This window comes from Bombyx mandarina, chromosome 16 (assembly GCF_030267445.1).
Source record: "Bombyx mandarina strain Sakado chromosome 16, ASM3026744v2".
NCBI classification, from domain to species: Eukaryota; Metazoa; Arthropoda; class Insecta; order Lepidoptera; family Bombycidae; genus Bombyx; species Bombyx mandarina.
The window spans coordinates 6,407,520-6,428,754 of record NC_143222.1 but is presented as its reverse complement, the minus strand read 5'-3'; the positions used below and the strand labels follow the sequence as shown (position 1 = coordinate 6,428,754).

Sequence of the window (21,235 nt, the reverse complement as noted above, 5' to 3'; positions counted from 1 at the left end):
ATAATTCTAATATTCGAAATCTGTAATCATGTGTCAAGTGTTGCCTTTTTTTTTATTGCTTAGATGGATGGACGAACTCACAGCCCACCTGGTGTTAAGTGGTAACTGGAGCCCATAGACATCTACAACGTAAATGCGCCACCCACCTCGAGATATAAGTTCTAAGGTCTCAGTATAGTTACAACGGCTACCCCACCCTTCGAACCGAAACGCATTACTGCTTCACGGCGGAAATAGGCGGGGTGGTGGTACCTACCCGTGCGGACTCCCAAGAGGTCCTACCACCAGTGAATTTTTGCCTGCCATTACATTTAAACTCCAATAGTTTCTTATCTTTCATCTCGTCAGATGGCCTTGCCATTAACATAAAATACGATTTTTTTATATCTATCATTTATGCCCAAACGAACTTGCGATTCGTCTGATGTGAGCTGTCAACAGAACTCATAGACAATAGTAAACAAATAAGACTTTGAAACTTTCGAATGTAGTGTAAAAAATGATTTAAATCAGGAGATTGATTACGTAATTAAAACTATTTTTTGCGGTTTAAAATTGTGTTTTTTATTTATTATTTATTACACTTCATGTCATAGCTATATTGGCGGACTTAATCCTTGACTTAATGCTTAATGCGGATTTAATTAATCTAGCAATCAACCAAAGGTAGTCCAGAATAAATAATGATAGGTGCATTAAAATTTAAAATAAAATAAAGTATAAATACATGCATAAAACTACATACCTACCAAACATTCATAAGTATATACAACATAAGTATATACAACATAAGTTAATATATAAATATATCTAAATTCATACATTTTTACATATTATGTAATACATTAATACATTTTTAATTGCCATTAAATTATTTTCGATGTTTACTTTACAGTTTTCGTGGTCACGGACGACCGAATTTAACGAAATAATAATAAGATACTGTCACGGAACTGATATGATGACCATAAAAACCCGGGATTAAGCCGTAATAGTAGCATAGTCTTAATCATGTCGTCTTCTATCTCTCACTGCTGAGGATCGCGACCACATGTGACGTTCCTCCAGTGTTCGATCATGGGTGGCATAGACCGCATTATACAGAATACTTAGCAAAAATCTAAGAGAATACTAGACTGATTACTTGTCACACAAAAGATTAGCCACAGCAGTAAATCGTGCTACTTTTGCTTTAACATGGCAGATTCGAATCAGGCAACTGCGACAGCTAAGTCGTGGCGTTCTAGCGACAGCGTGGCAATATTAATATTCCACAGAATAAACATGCGTATTTTTTTTTATTGCTTAGATGAGTGGAACGAGCTCACAGTGCATCTGGAGTTAAGTGGTTACTGGAGCCCATAAACAACAACAAAGTAAATGCCGCCACCCACCTCGAGACGTGAGTTCTAGGGCATCAGTTTTTACATTATAATGGTTGCCGCATTACTAATTTACGGCAGAAATATGTCGATGGAGATATACGGGCTTGCTCACAAGACGCCTGACCACCTGTTACCTAATACGCATATTAGAATTTTTACGGGTTTGATTTCACAATCTTGTTTTCCTTCACCGTGGAAGTCATTCGTTAATTTTTGATAAGTCATATCTTATTAGAAAATTGATAACTGTCTGCGGGATCCGAACACCGGCACAGTTGCATCGCTTGATGCGAACACACCGGAAGTCTTATCCTTCAGGCCACGGCGCTTTTGTACTGAAGGGTTTTTTTTTTGTTTCATTTTGATGAATGTTCGTAGTTAATTGTTACATACGCGGTTGCTGTAAGACGAAGTTCGACAATGTATACTTTATAAAATTTCCATTGATTATTTTAAATAGAGTTGTAATATCAAACATTATTATAATTAGACAGTAAAAACTTGATCCAACAACCAAAAACGTGACAACAAATAATAATTCGCTAAATAAATCGTATTCCTTAATTTTAGCAGTATTATAAATCGAATAAATTTTTAATACGGCTCGTTTTGCGATATTAAAGGTCTTTTTACCTGTGATGTTGCCATTTTACAAAAATGCCCATTTGAAAAGTAATTTATGTATGGTTGGCAATAAATTCAAAATTCAAATGAATTTTATATCGCTGTTTCTACACGACAACGCTCAACCACAGACTGCGTAACGGACTCTAAGCTACAAGAGTTAAGGTTGAAAGTTTTGCTTTGACCACCGTATTCCCCAGATCTTATGCTGACCGACTTCTATGTTTTATAACTATAATGTAACTGTATATTGAGATCTTAGAACTTATATTTCAAGGTGGGTAGCGCATTTACGTTGTAGATGTCTATGGCTCTAGTAACCACTTAACACCAGGTGGGCTGTGAGCTCGTCCACCCATTTAAGCAAAAAAAAAAAGTTTTCCAAAGTTTGGACAACTTCTTGGCAAGTAAACACTATACTCGACAGGTGGCATGATAAATTGTTTGAAAAGATATTTCGCTCCCGCACATCTGCTATCTTCGAGAAGGGCATTGAAAAATTACTTCTACACTCGCAGAGATGCATCGATACTATTATGCAGTTTTTCATTGAGACAAATAAATAATGTTTATAAAAAATATGACTTTAACTATAAAATTTTCGACTATCAACTAGGCCTTGAGTCCGTTCACCTCCCTATACGCTTATACTTTGGGATTTAGTATTTTTTACATGCTTCCTTTTTAAACAGGCAGCCTGCGCCCTCTGTGTTGGTGTGGGCAGCTACAGCGACCCAGCAGAAATACAGGGATTGGCGCATTTCGTCGAACATATGGTGTTCATGGGAAGCGAAAAATATCCCAAAGAAAATGAGTTCGATGCCTTCATAAAGGTAAAAATAATCATATAAAACACAAGGTCAATCCGGTTTATTCGAATTCGTTTGGTGACCGGCACCTTAATTCGTATCAAAATCGTTTTTTTTTTACTACAGAAAAAGGGCGGTTCAGATAACGCTTCGACAGATTGCGAAGTAACTACATTCTACTTTGAGATACAAGAGAAGCATTTACCTCATGCCATGGATATGTTCAGCCAGTTCTTCGTGAGCCCGCTAATGATGAAGGAGGCTATGCAAAGGGAGAGAGAAGCTATTGAATCGGGTAAGTCAGAGTTCTTACTTCTAAGTGAATTATAATTATAGAACGGGATTGTTTGTAGATTTTTTTTGTATCTATAACAAACCCCTTTGGTCGACTGAAATACTGGCCACTAGTAATGATGTAATGAATGTCATTTTCATGAATCATGATATCATTGCGTTGAAAATGATTAATTTAAAAAAAAAAAATTGTATATGCTGTATGTCCTCGATTCTAATGATCGTAATTTATATCGTCATTGTTTCATTGTAAACACGAACAATATCATATTATTATTATTATTGTTTATTGCTAGCTGACATATTATGCTTAATAGTAACGATAATCTATACTTCTATACTGATATTATAAGGGGAAAAATTTGTTTGTTTGTTTGTATTTTTTTTTTTATGGTTGAAGGATTACTGGTGGCCCGGTGGCCTTTACAGTTTCACCAAGACAGGTGTTTGTATTGAATAGGCTCCGAAACTATTGAACCGATTTGAAAAATTATTTCACTGGTTAGAAGCTACACTATTCCCGAGTGACATAGGCTATGATCTTTTTTGTAAAAAATTTGGGATCTTTATTAAAGCTCCAATAATGTAACCCTAGGTGTAAAAAAATTACCTAAAATATTATTTACATCGCGTGCCCTGCGAAAACTATTGATGATAGAATAAAATAATGTACTACGACTTTGTAGGACACATTATTATTTACAAAAAATATCGCGATACTTATGTCACAATAAGTGTTCTTTAATTTAAAAAAAAAAAAACGTCAAATATCGTTGAAATTTTTGTTAAAGACCCGAGCGGATCCGGAGCGGGCCGCTATCTAAAATATACAACTAAGCACACAGTCAGTATAAGCGTGTCGTATCAAACCTTTTAAAACTACAATTTTAGATTGAATTGAATCATTAAATTATGGGAAGTGGTCAGTGTCGCTCATGGACGTCGGCGAAGCCTACAATGTTCCGCAATTGTGTCATCATCACAACATGATAACCCGTCCGGGCGTAACTGGAATAGCCCCTTAAGATACCAGCGAATTGCTAGGTTAAAAAAAGTAAATTACATACATATTGTTACTGGTGGTACGACCTTGTGAGTCCGCGCGGGTAGGTACCACCACCCTGCCTATTTCTGCCGTGAAGCAGTAATGCGTTTCGGTTTGAACGGCGGGGCAGCCGTTGTAACTATACTTGAGACTTTAGAACTTATATCTCAAGGTGGGTGGCGCATTTACGTTGTAGATGTCTATGGGCTCCAGTAACCACTTAACATCAGGTGGGCTGTGAGCTCGTCCATCCATCTAAGCAATAAATAAAAACATGGATTATACTAATGTAAAATATATTACATATATATTTAAACGTTCCCGCTGATTTTAACCTGGTTTGTTAATTTAAGGTCTAACATTTTCTCGGATGCCGTCGTATCGCTTCTCGATTTGAATGTATCGAAAAAAAAGAACATAAACAAGAAAATTTGTGATTACTAAAATGATATCATCAATCATGAACTCTAATTAATAATATTCGTAATTTAAGTTTTTTTCTAACGCTTTCGTAATAAATAGCCTGGAAATGTTTTAGCGTGTGTCTGAACATGGTTACGTTTAGTGAGTTAAGTTGTGTTTTTTGCGTGACGATACGACCTTGAAAACGACGATAATAATTGCAAACTGTAATTAAACGAAGATCGAACGCGTTTCACTTACATACAGGGTGCTAGTTAAGATTTTCCGAAAATTTAATAACCTACAATGGATTGTGAGTACAATGTAAGAAACAATGGGATGATTAAAATAGTGAATAATACAACTGAATTATATGTGATATATCGTATGCAATATTATAACGCACTTATTATATGGAAAATGTGTGCGTTTCTTAACTGTACTTACTCAATTTATGAAATGAAACTTTTATTTATTTATTTTTTATTGCTTAGATAGGTGGACGAGTTCACAGGCCACCTTGGACGAGTTCACAGGCCACCTGGTGTTAAGTGGTTACTGGAGCCCATGGACATCTACAACGTAAATGCGCCACCCACCTTGAGATATAAGTTCTAAGATCTCAGTTAAGTTACAACGGCTGCCCTACCCTTCAAACCAAAACGCATTACTGCTGCAGGGCAGAAATAGGCAAGACGGTGGTACCTACCCGCGTGGACTCACAAGAGGTCCTACCACCAGTTCACAAGAGGTCCTACCACCAGTAAACTGAAAAAAAACGTAAGTGATGCCTATCGTTTTCATTAAAAAGATGGCATGCAAAGACACCGCGAATCGCTCGCGTCATTCGTTATTGATCGTGATAAACAAAATCACTAGTCAAGCCAAGAGTCAACGCCGCTATTGGCCTTGGATATCCGAAACATTTTCTTGACACCCTGTATATGTTACAAAGCGTGATATGAATTGTCTAATCTTCATGTTTCATATTCGTTAGGTTTATGTGGCATACTAACACAAACATTGGTTTAACCTGTTTTTTTTTTTGTGTTAGACATATTCATGTCGTACGTATAGTCACATTTGAGAATTAGAACAAATGTCTCAAGTTGGTTAGTGGGCATTTACGTTGTTGATGTCTACGGGCTCCAGTTTAACACCAGATGGACCGTGAGCTCGTTCACCGATATTATGAACAATATAACGGCGAGTTTTTTTTAGATTCTGTGTTTACAAAACGCTTAATTTTCACGATAATAATTTACAAATATTTAATATTATCCTCATAAATACATGGATGGTGCATGACGGTGATATATCTAGATAGTATTTTTAAAAATTAGCCAATAAAATAGAAAGTTATTTAGAAAACTGATTGGCTACTGAGAGCGTGTAATTCGGAATAAAGGTAGTAGTCATCTACAAATAAGCCGGCAATGTTTATCTATACTAATACATATATCTACAGTGGTTTTTACGGATGTTCCGTTATAACTACTGAACCATGCATCCGATTGACTTGTAACTTGGTATCCATGTAGAAAATACATGTACTTAATGGATAGGCTAATATTTATATGAGAGTTGGATTCCCTACACCAGTTGCGGTGGTGGCGTTAATGATGAGAATATTTGTGGGTGTGAGAAATAATAATGTTAGTTTTAAATGCCCAGTGAAGCGGACGGGTACAGCTAGTAGTGCATAAAACTAACGTAAAATGATAATAGAAAGTTGAGTAACGAATTCATAGGTCACTTGGTTTTTGTATGTTCGCAATTTTGCGTAAATTAACCCATGTTTATAACCACACTTGAAATGATATAAATTCAACCATACGAATACAAATAAAAATCGATTACGCACACAAATGTTTCCAAGTTGTGTCATCGATACGAAATAATAAACATCATGACATAATAATATTCATTAAAACATGTTTAAATTTCATTTTTCCTTACCTCTGTTTATTTTTAATTCTAAAGTAGGATAACATATTTTTATTATTTCACATTGTATTGGCATAATATGCTTAATATACTATATGTAGGTTAGAAGAAAGGAACGTACATAAAAGTGGTGTTATTTAATTTGTATTTTATTTTATTGCCCGTGCAGGCAGAAAAGCATACGGCCCACCCGATGGTGAGTGGTTACCGTCGCCCATGGACTTCAGTAATGCCAGGGGCATAGCCAAGCCGCTGTCTGCTGTTAAGGACTCTTCCCAAGCCTCGTTTAAGCTCCGTTTAATTTCAGCACATTTCATTCCATACCAGTTGTTTGAGTGTTTGAGTTGTAATTTGTTGCTCTACCCTAAATAATATACTATGACGGTTATAACCTCAATATTTTTACATAAGTACATAATATTATAAACCAAGTAAATGTCGAAAATCATAATTAAAAACCATTATTAAAAGTAACATTCTTCATAATTCTGTTAGTTTAAAAAATTGTTATATAGTATTTTTCCATTTATTCGAATAAAATCCATACAAAATGATTGTATATTGTGATGGCTAGTTTACAAGAATTAAATAATAGAAAAGGATAGGTACGTACGTCTTAAACGATAATTGTGTATCATTTAAACTTGTAATAACCGCGTCCCATCAATGATTACGCTATACCTATACCCGCCATAACAAATGCGCGCGTTCACGTTTCGTTATTGAAGGACGTAAAAAATACCTGTTTACATTTGAAGGTAGTTTTTTTATTGAATGAAATTACGCTTTCGATGCGTATGCGGTAACCATATTATTACGAAAACAAACATGGTAGCCGCCAATTAATTCTAAAACATATTTCTTTCTCACAAAATTCAATGTAAAGCGGTTTGGAAATACGAATGTTGAAAAATGTATTTTATATATCGAAATTTTGACTCGTCCATTTTTGCATTTTGGGCCACATTTAGTACTACGTATCAAAAGCGTCGCAGTCAGCCGTGCGGTAGTCTGCGAGAAGTAATCGAATATTCGCCGACACGTCCGGCCAGGTTAAACGAACAAGTGGGCTGAAGTAATTTTAACTGCTGTAACACATTTATAGAATGCTGAGAAAAAATTACTGTGAGTGCTCTGAGGAATTGTTCGAGATGATACCGACATCTCGTTTTTACCATCGCACCGTCCGCCACCGGAGTAGAGTTCATCTACTACCTGGAGCCACTGCGGTCATCCACAGTGCGTTTCCAGAGGTCTTTTTTGCCACGTACCATCCGGCTATGGTTTTTATTTTTTATATTTATTTTTATTGCCTTTGTATGCAGACGAGCATAAGGCCCACCTGATGGTGAGTGGTTACTGTCGCCCATGGACTTCAGCAATGCCAGGGGCAGAGCCAAGCCGCTGCCTACCGCTTAATACTCTCCACAAGCCTCTTTTAAAGAAGGACATGTCATAGCGCTCGGGAAACACCGTGGAGGGGAGCTCATTCCATAGCCGGATGGTACGTAGCAAAAAAGAGAGCTCAACTCACCAAAACCCGTTGTCTCATATGTTCTTGTAGACAAATCCGATTAGAAGACTCAAGAGACCTGATTTGCTATCCTACTAAAGAGAGACAGAACATTGACTCTGCCTCTCCAAACCCTAATCTCTCGCAACTCACCTGATTATAGCTTTGGCGACTAATCGCAGATACCAACGACAAAATAAAAAAATAAAAAATTTAGAAACATATTTTCGTTTTGACTCTACCTGCCTTGTTGAAAAGCTAGTTTGTTAAATGGTACATTAAAGAACAGAGAGTTTCACCGCAGACTTCTTAGATCTAATCGATTTGCGGACTATCGATATAAACTGGTTCTACAAACATTTAAGATAAACTTTCCCGCGGCTGTCCGTAGCCAGATCTTAACGAATTCGCATAGTTCCGTACTTTTCCAATATTTGGTTTCTATATGTTCAACCAAATTCCAGTATGTGAACTATTGTTCGTTTAGCACTTGGCGAGCGGAAACTTTCGAGGATTGTCAGCATATTGGTACGGAATGTGTGGCCAGCCCATTGATTAATTTATTTAACAATTTATATTGAATTCAAATGACGCAACAATTTTTAATATGCTTTTATTAGCTATGTACATATGTATGTTTCTATGTATGTATCGGAATCTTTGAATTTCTTTCTCACTTACTTCAAACCGTCTAATTAAATTGAAAATTTTATTATTTTAAGGATTGCATTAAGGAACGATGACAATACACTAATTTTATAACTTCGCTCTTATATCGTGACCAGTATCAACAGTATATAAAAAAATATGAAATCGTATGTTAGTTCGGTTTGTTCTCTATGCGTTTTTTATTGTCCTTGTAGTCATACTAGCATACGGCCAGCTAATGGTGAGTGATTACCGTCGCCTATGGACAACAGCAATGCCATGGGCAGAGCCAAGCCGCTGCCTACCGTTAAGTACACTCCAAAAGCCTCGTTTAGTTTTTTAAACTATACATTTTATGTTTTTTGTTTAAAGAATTCGCAATAGCGTCGCCGTCTGACTCGAATCGGAAAGATCAGTTGCTGTCAAGCCTATTTCCGGAAGGACATCCGGCACGCACTTTCACTTGGGGTAACCTGCGAAGTTTGAAAGATGACATCAACGACGAGGAGAAACTACACAAAGCAGCTCATGAATTCAGGAAACGGCATTATAGTGCCAACAGGATGACGGTCGCCGTTCAGGTATGAGACTCTGTGATAGTTTTGCTGACGTCATAAGCAGACAAGTCTACAACCTTCTGGGGAATCCATTTACGGATACCCGGTCGAGGGGGGTAACGGACCGGTTTATGTCGGACTCCGGCGCCTCCTGAGAGGAAGAAGGGGAGAAGAGAAGGGCCGAGGTCCTTCACCTCCCCCAATTTCTCACAGGAGACTACGTCTTGAAAAAGGCGCGCGAAGCACTTGCCCCGCAGAACGACTACCGACTCTGCAACCTACTTAATAATAAACACGAAATGAAGCGAAAAATACGAACATTTTTAAAGTTAACACCAGTCACAACGCATAACATTTAATAATGCATAATTTACGGTAGGCAGCGACTTGGTTCTGCTCCTGACATTGCTGACGTCTATGAGCGACAGTAACCAACCATCATGTTGGTCGTATGCTCGTCTGCCTACAAGGACAATTAAAAAAAATTATATTACAATTATTATTAATCATTTAAAATTAAATAGGCTTACAAACAACAAATCTTGGTGTATTGAAAATTAGAATTTCGAAAAAAAACAACTTTATTGTTGATGTCAAGATCCGATCGCTACCTTCCTATCTACCTTGTCTTTCTATCTATTTCTTCCTTGAAGCATCCGATTTATGTACATATTGCTTAGTAGATATCTTTTGTTAAGTTGTTCATTTTGGCCTTTCTTGCACATGTGCAGTTTAAATGTATGTATGCTCCCTTATTGCGATTTCGTTTATTTTACGCTACAACTAACCCATCCCTTTAGCCCGTGAAGAAATTTTATATAGAGCAACGCCAACTGATCTTTCTAGAAAGAATTGTATCGTTGTATTTTAGGCTCGCATGGACTTAGCCTCTCTCGAACAATACGTCATAAATACGTTTGGTCGTGTCCCGACGAACAAACTTCCGGCAGACGACTTCAGTCCCTATTCGTTCCGTCCAGAAACCGTCACGCCAGAATTCCGAAGTATTTACTACGTCAAACCCATCGGAGACACAACGGAGGTAGGTTGAAGTAAACAATAGCAAAAATTGGAGGTAGCTGTAAATAGAATGTTATCGTAATGGTCTTAGATAAACTATGTAGTATTATGCTAATTATATACACATATTAACAAAATAGAAATCAAACGTTTTGAATCATTCGTTAAAAAAAAATATATAAATATAAAAAAAATATATCATAAATTTACAAAAAAATTTATTAAATTTTTTGATAACTCATTCTTATTTAGGTCTAACGGTAAGTAGCGGCTTGGCTCTGCCTCTGGCATTACTGACGTCCATGGGCGACCGTAACCGCTCACCATCAGGTGGGCCGTATGCTCGTCTGCCTATAAGAGCAATAAAAAAACTTAAAAAAAAATAACATTGAGAAAATTGGAGCATTGTAATTTTTTTATACTTATATTGTTTGAGGCAGTAAATTATTAAGGTTAACTTGTGCTCACAATAAGTCTGTATTGCCTAGTGTGAGTTCCGTGGACGTTCAATATGTAATTTCGTTTCGATAATAAATGATTTGGTTAAAACATAATAATATATTAAAGTCGACGAAGCATGTTGCTGATAACTCTATTTCTGTAATCTGACCAAGCGTGTTACGGATAATAACATGTACTTTTAGGTTAGGAATATTGTTCTTTTTTTATAATAAATTAATTGAAATTAACCATATAAATGTTTAAAAATTTAAAAGGGTGGTAAAATCGAAACAACTACTGAAGCGGTACGCAAAGGGAGGTCATTAAAGTCACGTGTATAACTGAATAAATAGCGCAATACGTTAAATTTTTTTTTTTAATTTACAGCTTCACTTAACTTGGTGCATGCGCTCCTTGATATCCGAATACGAATCTAAACCACATCAGTACATTTCGTACTTGCTTGGACACGAAGGAAAAGGCAGTCTTTTATCTTACCTTAAGAAGAAGTAAGTTTGCGGTCTTCATTCTAATTTTAGATGCGGTCATTGAATTTAACACCATAATATTATTAATAAAATATCGCCCGATGCTAGACAAAAGACTCCCTCTAATTCTGTCTGTCTCTCTCTTTCTCTATCAGTTTTGATCTCTATTAGTCTTCCTTATGAAATGTTTGATTTCGTAATTCATTAGTAGTCTGTACAGTTTTAAAGTAAATGTCTTTGCACGCTAGTCACATTTGTGATAGAGTACGTATTGAGATAGTGTTACTAGAAAATAAAAATAATTTAAAATTTTCGGGAAATTTATATATATAGATGAGTTTTAACATGTGACGTTTTTTTTTTAAATTTAAATTAAAAGTTTTTTTTTCACAAGACGAAAGCATTTTAGTGCCACTGGTTTTCGCAATCTGAAAATACATTCTTGTTCAGTTGTAACTATAAACATTTTCCTTCATAAACAATATTTTTTCATCTATTCATATATGTATATATATATCATAATTCTGCCGTTTTCGCGAGTTGTCTAGAGTATTCCAAGGACAATAATCATGACAATAGTAATAAACGCGAGATTAAAAAGTAAAAGTGGTTTCACGGCAGAAATAGGCAGGGTGGTGGTACCCTCCCGTGCGGACTCACAAGATGTCCTACAACCAGTAAATTGTTAGTATTAAAAATGTATATTAATAAAAAAATACTATTTTTATGTAAAAATATATTGTTTATTGCAGGGTTTGGGCGTTAGGTATATACACGGGGAACTCTGAGAGCGGCATCGATTACACGTCGATGTACAGCTTGTTCTCTACACAAGTAGTTCTTACTAAGGACGGGCTCGATCACGTCGATGAGGTGAATACTTCTTAATTACTTAAGTAATTACTTAATAATGCTTTAGTTGGGTCTACCAGGAATTGTGACGTCACCGTAGTACATAGACACTGTGACCTAAACGCAGGTTTCAGTGTGCTTGTGCGAGTTTTTTAACTTCTCGATCGCGTAAGAGTTAAATCGAATTAGTATGGAGTTGGAACAGCGCCACTAGCGGCAAACGAGGGGAAGCTGTTCCGACTCCATACAAATTTCAGTTAACTAACAAAAACAACTCGCAGTAAGTACACAAGACAAGAGATCAGAGTAGGAATTGTAAGTGGGGTACGCGAATTACTTCCACGATGAAGGCATAGCGTAGTGTAATTAAATTCAAACTCGCATTCCTTACCTAAGCTGATGGTCTAGAGAGACTATATCAGCGTAACCTTAACTAGTAGGTGAGCTCACGGGGCTCAAACCTGACGATGTTGCTAACACGAACACGCGAGCCCTTCATCGCAAGCGACAGGTTCGACGAGAACGATGACAGGGCAATTTGCGTAATTTTTTTGCAACTTTAACCATAAAAAGCAATTCATTATTTCTCAAATAAATTAATACACGTCATTAATTTGCTGTTGAACTTTCGATTTCCTGCGCCATTACTAGTACTTTTAATTCGAAATGTAACTCGTATCTTTTTCAGGTACTCGAAGCTATATTCTCGTACATAAACATGTTAAAGAAAATCGGACCTTCGGAAAGGATTTACAACGAGATCAAGGTAATTTTTCTTTAACGTCTCAAGCCCGAACCGTCGATATTTCGACTTTCTATTAATGCGTATAAAGTATGCGTCCGCACTTTGGAGCATCGGAATATAGACTATTACGATAACCATTTAAAATTATTTTGTTTGTGAATTTAGCATTGATTTTTGTATTTATTATTTATGTTAAAGTTTTTGTAAGGTATTTTTTAAATCCTTTAGCAATTTTTCCAAAATATGTGAAAATAAGCTCAGCACTAAAAGGGTTAAACATGTATCGATCTTATTTAGTTGACGGTCCTTCCTTCCTATTAACAAGCTTCCTATTTATAAAATACACAAAAAAAGGACCTATACTTGGCATATTGGTGTGGCCTTATGCGAAACTATGCAGTCATAGCGTCCAACGTGTTAATATTGTAAAAATCCCTCTTTCTTTTTTTTTACCTACCTATTCGCTGGCAGCCTAAGAGGCTATTCCAGCTACGCCCGGACGGGTAGGTGAGCTCACGGGCTCAACCTGAGAGAATTTGCTAACGCTAGCCTTAGCAAGAGCAGTGCAGAATCTACTAGAAGATCGGAATTGCGACCCACTGACAAGATACGGCGAGAAACGCAGTGGGTTAAACGTCCCATTGATATATATATCATATTATAGACTTATCAAAACTTTGAGTTTTATGTTATTTTAGACTATAGAAGAGACGAGTTTTCGCTTCGAAGAGGAGTCCCAGCCAGCGGACTATGTGGAAACTCTGGCCGAGAACATGCAATTCTTCCCGCCCGAACACTACATAACCGGCGACAGACTCTACTACAAATACGATCCGAAGGTAAAGTGGTAGTACATCAAACTTAGTATTTTTATTACTAACTATTACTCGAGCCGGAAGATCTTACATAATAACCAATAACCGAGCCGGAAGATCTTACATGATAACCGATAACCGTGTGGGTAATGAAGCTACGTCCCTCCTGTGACTAGTACTGATTTAAAAAAGGACCATTCATTAAAACTCGCAACGACATCTAGCGTGCGTTTTTCGGTACTTTAAAATTCAAGGTGCAATTTATTTATATTCATAATGTTTTCAACTATTCAGCGCTTCATGTGGTTACCACTTCCACTTGCTTCAACCGTGTGCTGACATTTCTACAAGTTTTTATAATTTATCTCCTTAAGGGCAGCAGATTGGATGTTCTATTATTGCAAAACAATAGACTTAAAAAAAAAAGTCTCACATATGCGTGTCGATGGTTACCGTGTCTATGTAATTTCACATCTAATGGACCATAAACTAGGGCATTCTTTGTTTAATTTTTTTTTTAAGTTTTTTTACTTAAATTTTGTGCACCGGGAACTTGGTCATTCTTTATTTAATTATTTTTTTTTAAGTTTTTTTTGTTGTTCAATTTTTTTATATATTACAATTTGGCATTCGCAACAGGGTATCACGGAACTATTGGATTGCATGACAGCCGACAGAGTCAACATCATGATATTGTCAAACAAACACTCCAAACCCATAGCGTACGATTCCAAAGAGAAATGGTTCGGCACTGAATATAGGAGACAAGGTAACATAGAACAAATTCGTTGTATAAATGAGTAACTGATGGCTCATTTGGGATAATTTAAATTATACGTTATTTGCTTTTACCGTATGATATAATTTTGCTTGCCAAAAATTCGTCTTAACCCTTTTAGTGCTGGGCTTATTTTCACATATTTTGCAGAAAATGCTAAAGGATTTTTGAAAAAAGTACCTTATAAATAGCTTTAACTTTAACAGCAAAATATCTTGAAATCAATACCTAATACCTATAATCAAATTGCGCAATAGTCTATTCTGACGCTCCGTACTTAACCATGCATTAAATAAAGTCGATCTATCGACGGTTCGCGCTCTAAGCTTTGTTCATAACCAAGAAATTCAAGTCAAGTTAAAAGCCTGATGAATTTCTCATTGTTTTTTGTTAGTTCCTATAGTTGATTTACAAGGAAAATAAATGCTATATTTTTTTTGCAGAGATCCCAGAGAAATGGCTCGAACGTTGGTTGAACGCGGAACCGAGCACGCAGTTCTACCTCCCGGAGAAGAACATCTACATAACGACGAACTTTGACTTAATAGCTCCGGCTCAGCCGTACCTCGAGGCGGCCAATGAACTCGGCGTCGACTTAAAAAACAGTTCAGTCAAAGACATACACAAGAAGACGGCGGCCGTCGGCGGTAAGGAGCGGGTGTTGAAACGCGCCGACTTGATTGCCACTGTTAATAATTTCAGGTGAATATTCGTTACGTTAATAATTGGATAGAATTAGCGGTAGGCAGCGGCTTGCCTCTGCCCCTGGCATTGCTGAAGTCCATGGGCGACGGTAACCAGTCACCATCAGGTGGGCCGTATGCTCGTCTGCTTACAAGGGCAATAAAAAAATTTTTTAATTTTTTTTTCGAAATACTTTCTCCGATGTTTTCTACTTGGAGAATACCGGAGACTGTCCCGGTCACCGTCCTCGCTGAACCCGTCGTTTGCGTCGTAGGGCTCGACGAGTAAATTAACCCATAGACACACAGCCCACTGAGTTTCTCGCCGGATCTTCTCAGTGGGTCGCGTTTCTGATCCGGTGGTAGATTCTGCGAAGCACGGCTCTTGCTGAGGCCAGTGATATTAGTTTTTAGTGTAATATAAATGAACTCATGGTATCTGGTGAACGCTGGCAATACTTCCCCATAAGAGTGTCAAGCTATATCCCTAACTTGCCTAGGCGTGGCGGTTCGCTTCTCACACCGCCGACCTTAAGGTAGGAGAAAAATATTAATAAATAATAACAATAAAAATAAAAAATATCAAATATCAATAAATATGTAATATTTTATTGATGATGGACCGACGATCTGTCGAGATTCGCGAGGATCCGCTGGATGCAGGCAGCGCGGGACCGGTCTTTGTGGTGAGGCTTGGGGAGGCCTATGTCCAGCAGTGAACGTCTGTGGGTTGATAAGAATATTTTATTTTCAGGCTGGACCAGCCGAACCTGCTACGCAAGAACCGTCACATGGAGCTGTGGTACAAGCCCGACTTCAAGTTCCGCTTCCCGACCGCTCTGCTGTACTTCTACTTCATAACGCCGCTCAGTCTGAAGTCGCCGCGGGAGTGAGTAGTCCACAACAGTAGCCAGTTTATTTCAAATACATATTTGCGTTTAGAATATTAACAAATTTATTTAAATTTAAATTACGTGTCTCGTACTCTTTGAATCAAGGATTTGATATCTTCGTCTTGTTATGTTGAATATTAATGGAATGTTTCGGCAAACGGTAGGCAGCGGCTTGGCTCTGCCCCTGGCATTGCTGAAGTCTATGGGCGACGGTAACCACTCACCATCAGGTGGGCCGTATGCTCGTCTGCCTACAAGGGCCATAAAAATATAATTAATCTTGAAGTCTGATACATGAAGTTAGCAAGTAAAAATATTTAGAATATTTTTCATTTTTTTCATTTTAGTTATTCAATCAAATTGTTTGCTGACAACGATTGAGGATATGAATCTGTATTTTAATTTAAAAAAAAAAGCACGATCAGTAAACTTCTATTGAATTTTTTACATACCTAGAGTTTTTTCATTATATTATTTATAATTCGTTAATTTCACAGAGTATTAATTTGTGTGGCAATGTTTAGACGAATAATTTAATTATTTTAGAAATATTATGAGCATGTCAGTTTTGTATTACAGGTCGTGCCTACTCGACTTGTGGACTGACGTACTCCAGCAGGGACTCAAGGTAAGGGAAATTTTAAATTTAGCGACGGTAACCACTCACCATCAGGTGGGCCGTATGCTCGTCTGCCTATACGGCAATAAAAAAAAAATCACTTTTTGGCTTTTGTAAATTGTCCGAAAAGAATGAACCTATTGCGTAAAACGAATGTGTCTTTTGATACAGGTTAAAATCAATATTGATTCTCGATTGATTGATTAATAACATTCTACAAAACACTTTGACAGTACTATCAATATATTTTTATTGGTCCATTAAGTATTACAGATTTCTATTTAAAAAAAATTAAAGCCATTTGCAAGTGTGACGATGTCCAAGTTACGATAAGACATTAAAAATATAATTAAATCACTATTTCTGTATAAGTATTCAAAACTACAGAAATAATGTAATGACAATAAAAAACCTATGGAATCTATGACTCGCGAAAACCAAAGATAATTCTAAATTTTTTGTTTTTTTTTAATAGCTCTATCGCATACTATCATTTCACAGACATTCTTTTGTTTCAGGAAGAAGTTTACCCTGCCAATATGGCGGACTTGACCCACTCAATATACGTCTCAGATAAAGGACTAACGTTAAAAGTCAACGGGTACAGTCAAAATTTAGATGTAAGTATAAAAATCTACAAAAAGCATAAATGGCTGGGCCATTAATATTCACCAATTAAAAGTTCACAGTAACATCCGGTATTATAATATTTTCTCACTAAACTTAAAATTGTCACTATTTTTCTCTTTAATAATGAAGTTTTCGCGTTTGTACTCTTCATTACATAGCTAACATTAGCGTTGTTCTTGCAAAAACCAACTAAATATTGACAAATAAACTCATTAAAAATTCCAATTGATTTGGTCAGCTCGTGGAATTGGTTTAACGATTGCCCAGAAATAACTGAAGATATTTGACTTATTTAAAATTTTTAAACACATGCAAATCTTTTTTTTTAATACGCTTTTCTTAGCTTTTGTATGTATGTATGTATGTATGTATATTTTATCGGAATATTTGAACATGATTTTGATCCCCTTCAAAACGTCGAATTATCGCGAAATTTTGTATACCTATTTAGGACCCATTATTCAATCAAAAAAAAAATGGAAATAAATAATTGAAAAAATTTAAATTCAACTTCAAATTCAAGCGTATTTTGTTATAATAGTTTTTTTTAACTATTATTTATTGCCTTTTCATACAAATAAATTTTTTTTTGTGTGTAGCCATAGAAATAATAAATAACAACTTATACTTGTTACAGTTGCTAGTGGAGTTGATAACGCGCGAGATGCGCACGTCTCCCGCCGGACTCACTGCGGCCATGTTCGAGGCGGTGCGTGAGGTGCGGGCGCGCTCGTACCACAACGTGCTGCTCAAGCCGAACCGACTCGCCAAGTACGCACGCACACTGACATCTCATTATCTTACACGACACCTACTTTACCGTTCACCTTGCTTTAAAACTGTCTTCAATATATTTATTTATTTATTTATTTATTAGGCACACAATACACATCACAAGCTAAAAAGATACATAAAAACACAAGTAAAAATAAACAAAATCTGGCTTGCAACATAAGTTATGTGCGCACGACATAACAAGACATAGTGCTAAATTTGTACAACAACGTTCCTTATAATTATACGACAAAACAACACGATAACAAAAACTAATCTAACTTATAATGTAAGGAAATGATTTTATTCACAATATACAATTAAACAATATACAAATAGCATTTTGATTATTTTTTTACATTAATATTGTAACGCGCTGAAGCTCGGGATAAATAAAGCTTTCACCGAAGTACAAATTAAAATTCTATTAAACGCTTAGAACACTTTATAATTCGCAATTCACTTGTAGTTATAACGACAGAGTCTTAGTTTATCAATTAGTACACATCAGCTACATACCAAATTCATTATTTTGAGTACGTCCCCTAGACGTAATAATTTCACTTTTTTTTGGCCTGATGTGAGTTTTAGTTCAAAATCCTCAATATTTGTTACGGAACGAAATATTTTTCAGAGACCTCCGGATGCAAGTATTGTTGGAGCCGTACATATCGCCTCGAGACAAAGCCTTTGTTATCCACAACATAACTCTGGACGATCTGAGAGACTTCCACGATAGACTGCTCAGTAAATTGTATATGCAGGTATGCTTACAACAAAATGTTATAGTTAAAATATACGGAAATAGGAAGCACAATGGAATCTACCCGACAACTAATACCACTAAAACCACATAAACATGAGAAATGACATTCTTGCAAAATTAATTGGTAGATTAATATTTAACGAGATTATTTAAACTCACTAAAGGAAAATTTGTTTCAGGTTTTGGTTCAAGGTAACCTGGCTTGGTATGATGCGATCAATATATCGCAAAATGTTTTTAGCAACATGCAGTGGGAGAGTCTGTCTGAAAGCGAAATCCCTCAAGTAAGGATATTATTTGTTTGTTAATGTATTCGAGATAACAATCGTTGTGGCTACAATGAAGCTTCAGAATGAACTTGCTCCTTTTTTTATTTTATTTTATTGTCGGGTGAACGAGCTCACAGCCCACCTGATGTTAAGTGGTTACAGGAACCCATAGAAATCTACAATGTAAATGTGCCACCCACCTTGAGATATAAGTTCTAAGGTCTCAAGTGTAGTTACAACGGCTGCCCCACTCCTCAAACCGAAACGCATTACTGCTTCACGGCAGAAATAGACAGGGCGGTGGTACCTATCCGTGCGGACTCACAAGAGGTCCTACCACTAGTAAAATCATCTGTGTGCCTTATGATTATCTATCTAACAAATAAAGCTTTTGACAAATTCGCTCCTGGTCTCTGCAATGCTTGTTATGAACATATTGAATAATAGTTGGTATTGTAGTAATAATAATAACATAGATATTAGTTTAATAATATATAATATATGTTATTTATTAACGAAACAGCCAGATCTTCCTTTGTTAAAATACCGCGCAAACTTTCCAGTATCGAAATGTACAACGAATCAACCATAGATCATAAACTAATACCAAAATATTGATTATTATAAATATTTCACAAAAACATTTTGAATAATCTTTTTAGTTTTACTTATTGAACGTCAAAAAGAACTATCGCCAATTCACAAAATAAAATAAACCAATATAAAAAAAAAAATTATTGTTTATAGTAATGTGTTTCAAATTTAATAATTTACAATTTATGTTATTTGTAAAGCTGCAAGTACACGAGTTACCGCTGGGCGAACGTAAACTGAGGGTGATGAGTCTGAACGAAGCTTCAACGAACAGCATCATCACAAACTACTACCAGGCCGAGGTGACCACGCCCTCGGATTTGGCCGTACTCGAAGTACTAATGGTTAGTCAATACGGATATAACGGATTAAAAAAAGAATTAGAATCATTAGATGCAGGATTCTTTCTTTTGGATATAGAAAAAATTGTTTTTTTTATGGATCTGTACAGATATAAAAAAGTATAAGGAGGCAAAGGATTTTATATATGAACACAAACATATTATAATCAAATCAAATTGTCACGACCTTCACTGTCAGAATTGACTTTAACCAAAAAGTTGTACCTTTCGTTGTGAAGGTGTCCCGTCCCGAATAAAGATGTGTGTACTGATATTACTACAGACATTTTGGCGGGAACACGAAGAGTGAAGTTTTGTGATTTGTTTTATATTGTTTATTTATATGTGGCAAATGTGGGAATGAAACGAAGCCGCTGAACGTAACTTCTCGGGATCCTCCAAAAACTCCACTGAAAAAGTCTCAGTAAATGACCACCATTTTACTGAGATTATATTTCATCCGATCTTATCTCATTTCATAATATCATTTTTCATATAAAAAAGTTTTTATTAAAATAAAAATAAGACTTCACCTAAAGGTCTTAGTTACCAGGTCATAAAATCCCTTTTTAAAAAAGGCATAACTACACACTAGATGCTGATGGAGGAGCCTGTGTTCGACATGCTGCGTACGAAGGAACAGCTCGGCTACAGCGTGTTCAGCATGATGCGCTACACGTTCGGCGTGCTCGGCTTCTCAGTGTCCGTCAACACGCAGGTCGACAAGTTTAGGTAAATCATTCTATTAATTAATAATTTAGACCGGGTTACTTTTAGATTGATTCTCGAATTAAAATCCGCCATCTGGCTTTTAGATAACCTGTAAACATAATTAGTGACTGTTACAATTAAACATATTAATGTTTCGTTATTGACAGTTCCAATGTAATGTTTTATTTGTATTTTTTTTATTACGTAATTGAGCGAACGAGCGCTTTATTGTATACAAAATATTAAAAAAATACACTTTTTTTTTTAAACACATACACAAATACATCACATACAACATATACATACATATATACGCATACAAATATGGACAATATATTAATTTATACATAAATAAGGTTGTCGTTTTGTTTGTTCGCACCAGCGTATCGTACGTGGACGGTCGCGTGGAAGCCTTCCTCCGCAAGTTCTACCGCGACATGAAGCGGCTCAGCGAGAAGACGCTCGCGGCCACCAGGAACTCGCTCGTCCAACTCAAACACACAACGGACTACGAGCTCAAAGAAGAGGTCAATATACTACCTTAAGCTTACAGCTAGCTTTATGGCTCAATTTCGCAGTCGTCTTACAATTT

At 36.3% G+C, this 21,235-nt stretch overlaps 1 protein-coding gene across 1 annotated transcript in view; it reads left to right on the top strand.

Moving 5' to 3' along the window:
- The window catches only part of LOC114246755 (nardilysin), a 29,864-nt gene that overhangs the window by 5,648 nt on the left and 2,981 nt on the right, over positions 1-21,235 (top strand). The window contains exons 3-21 of the mRNA XM_089733656.1: positions 2,702-2,842; positions 2,945-3,113; positions 9,040-9,248; positions 10,096-10,266; positions 11,073-11,194; positions 11,926-12,046; positions 12,714-12,791; positions 13,469-13,609; positions 14,225-14,354; positions 14,807-15,065; positions 15,801-15,935; positions 16,519-16,567; positions 17,077-17,178; positions 17,826-17,959; positions 18,597-18,726; positions 18,908-19,012; positions 19,792-19,935; positions 20,528-20,664; positions 21,026-21,170. Of these exons, the coding sequence (XP_089589782.1) occupies positions 2,702-2,842; positions 2,945-3,113; positions 9,040-9,248; positions 10,096-10,266; positions 11,073-11,194; positions 11,926-12,046; positions 12,714-12,791; positions 13,469-13,609; positions 14,225-14,354; positions 14,807-15,065; positions 15,801-15,935; positions 16,519-16,567; positions 17,077-17,178; positions 17,826-17,959; positions 18,597-18,726; positions 18,908-19,012; positions 19,792-19,935; positions 20,528-20,664; positions 21,026-21,170 (2,622 nt within the window). The remainder of the gene's footprint in view (positions 1-2,701; positions 2,843-2,944; positions 3,114-9,039; positions 9,249-10,095; positions 10,267-11,072; positions 11,195-11,925; positions 12,047-12,713; positions 12,792-13,468; positions 13,610-14,224; positions 14,355-14,806; positions 15,066-15,800; positions 15,936-16,518; positions 16,568-17,076; positions 17,179-17,825; positions 17,960-18,596; positions 18,727-18,907; positions 19,013-19,791; positions 19,936-20,527; positions 20,665-21,025; positions 21,171-21,235) is intronic.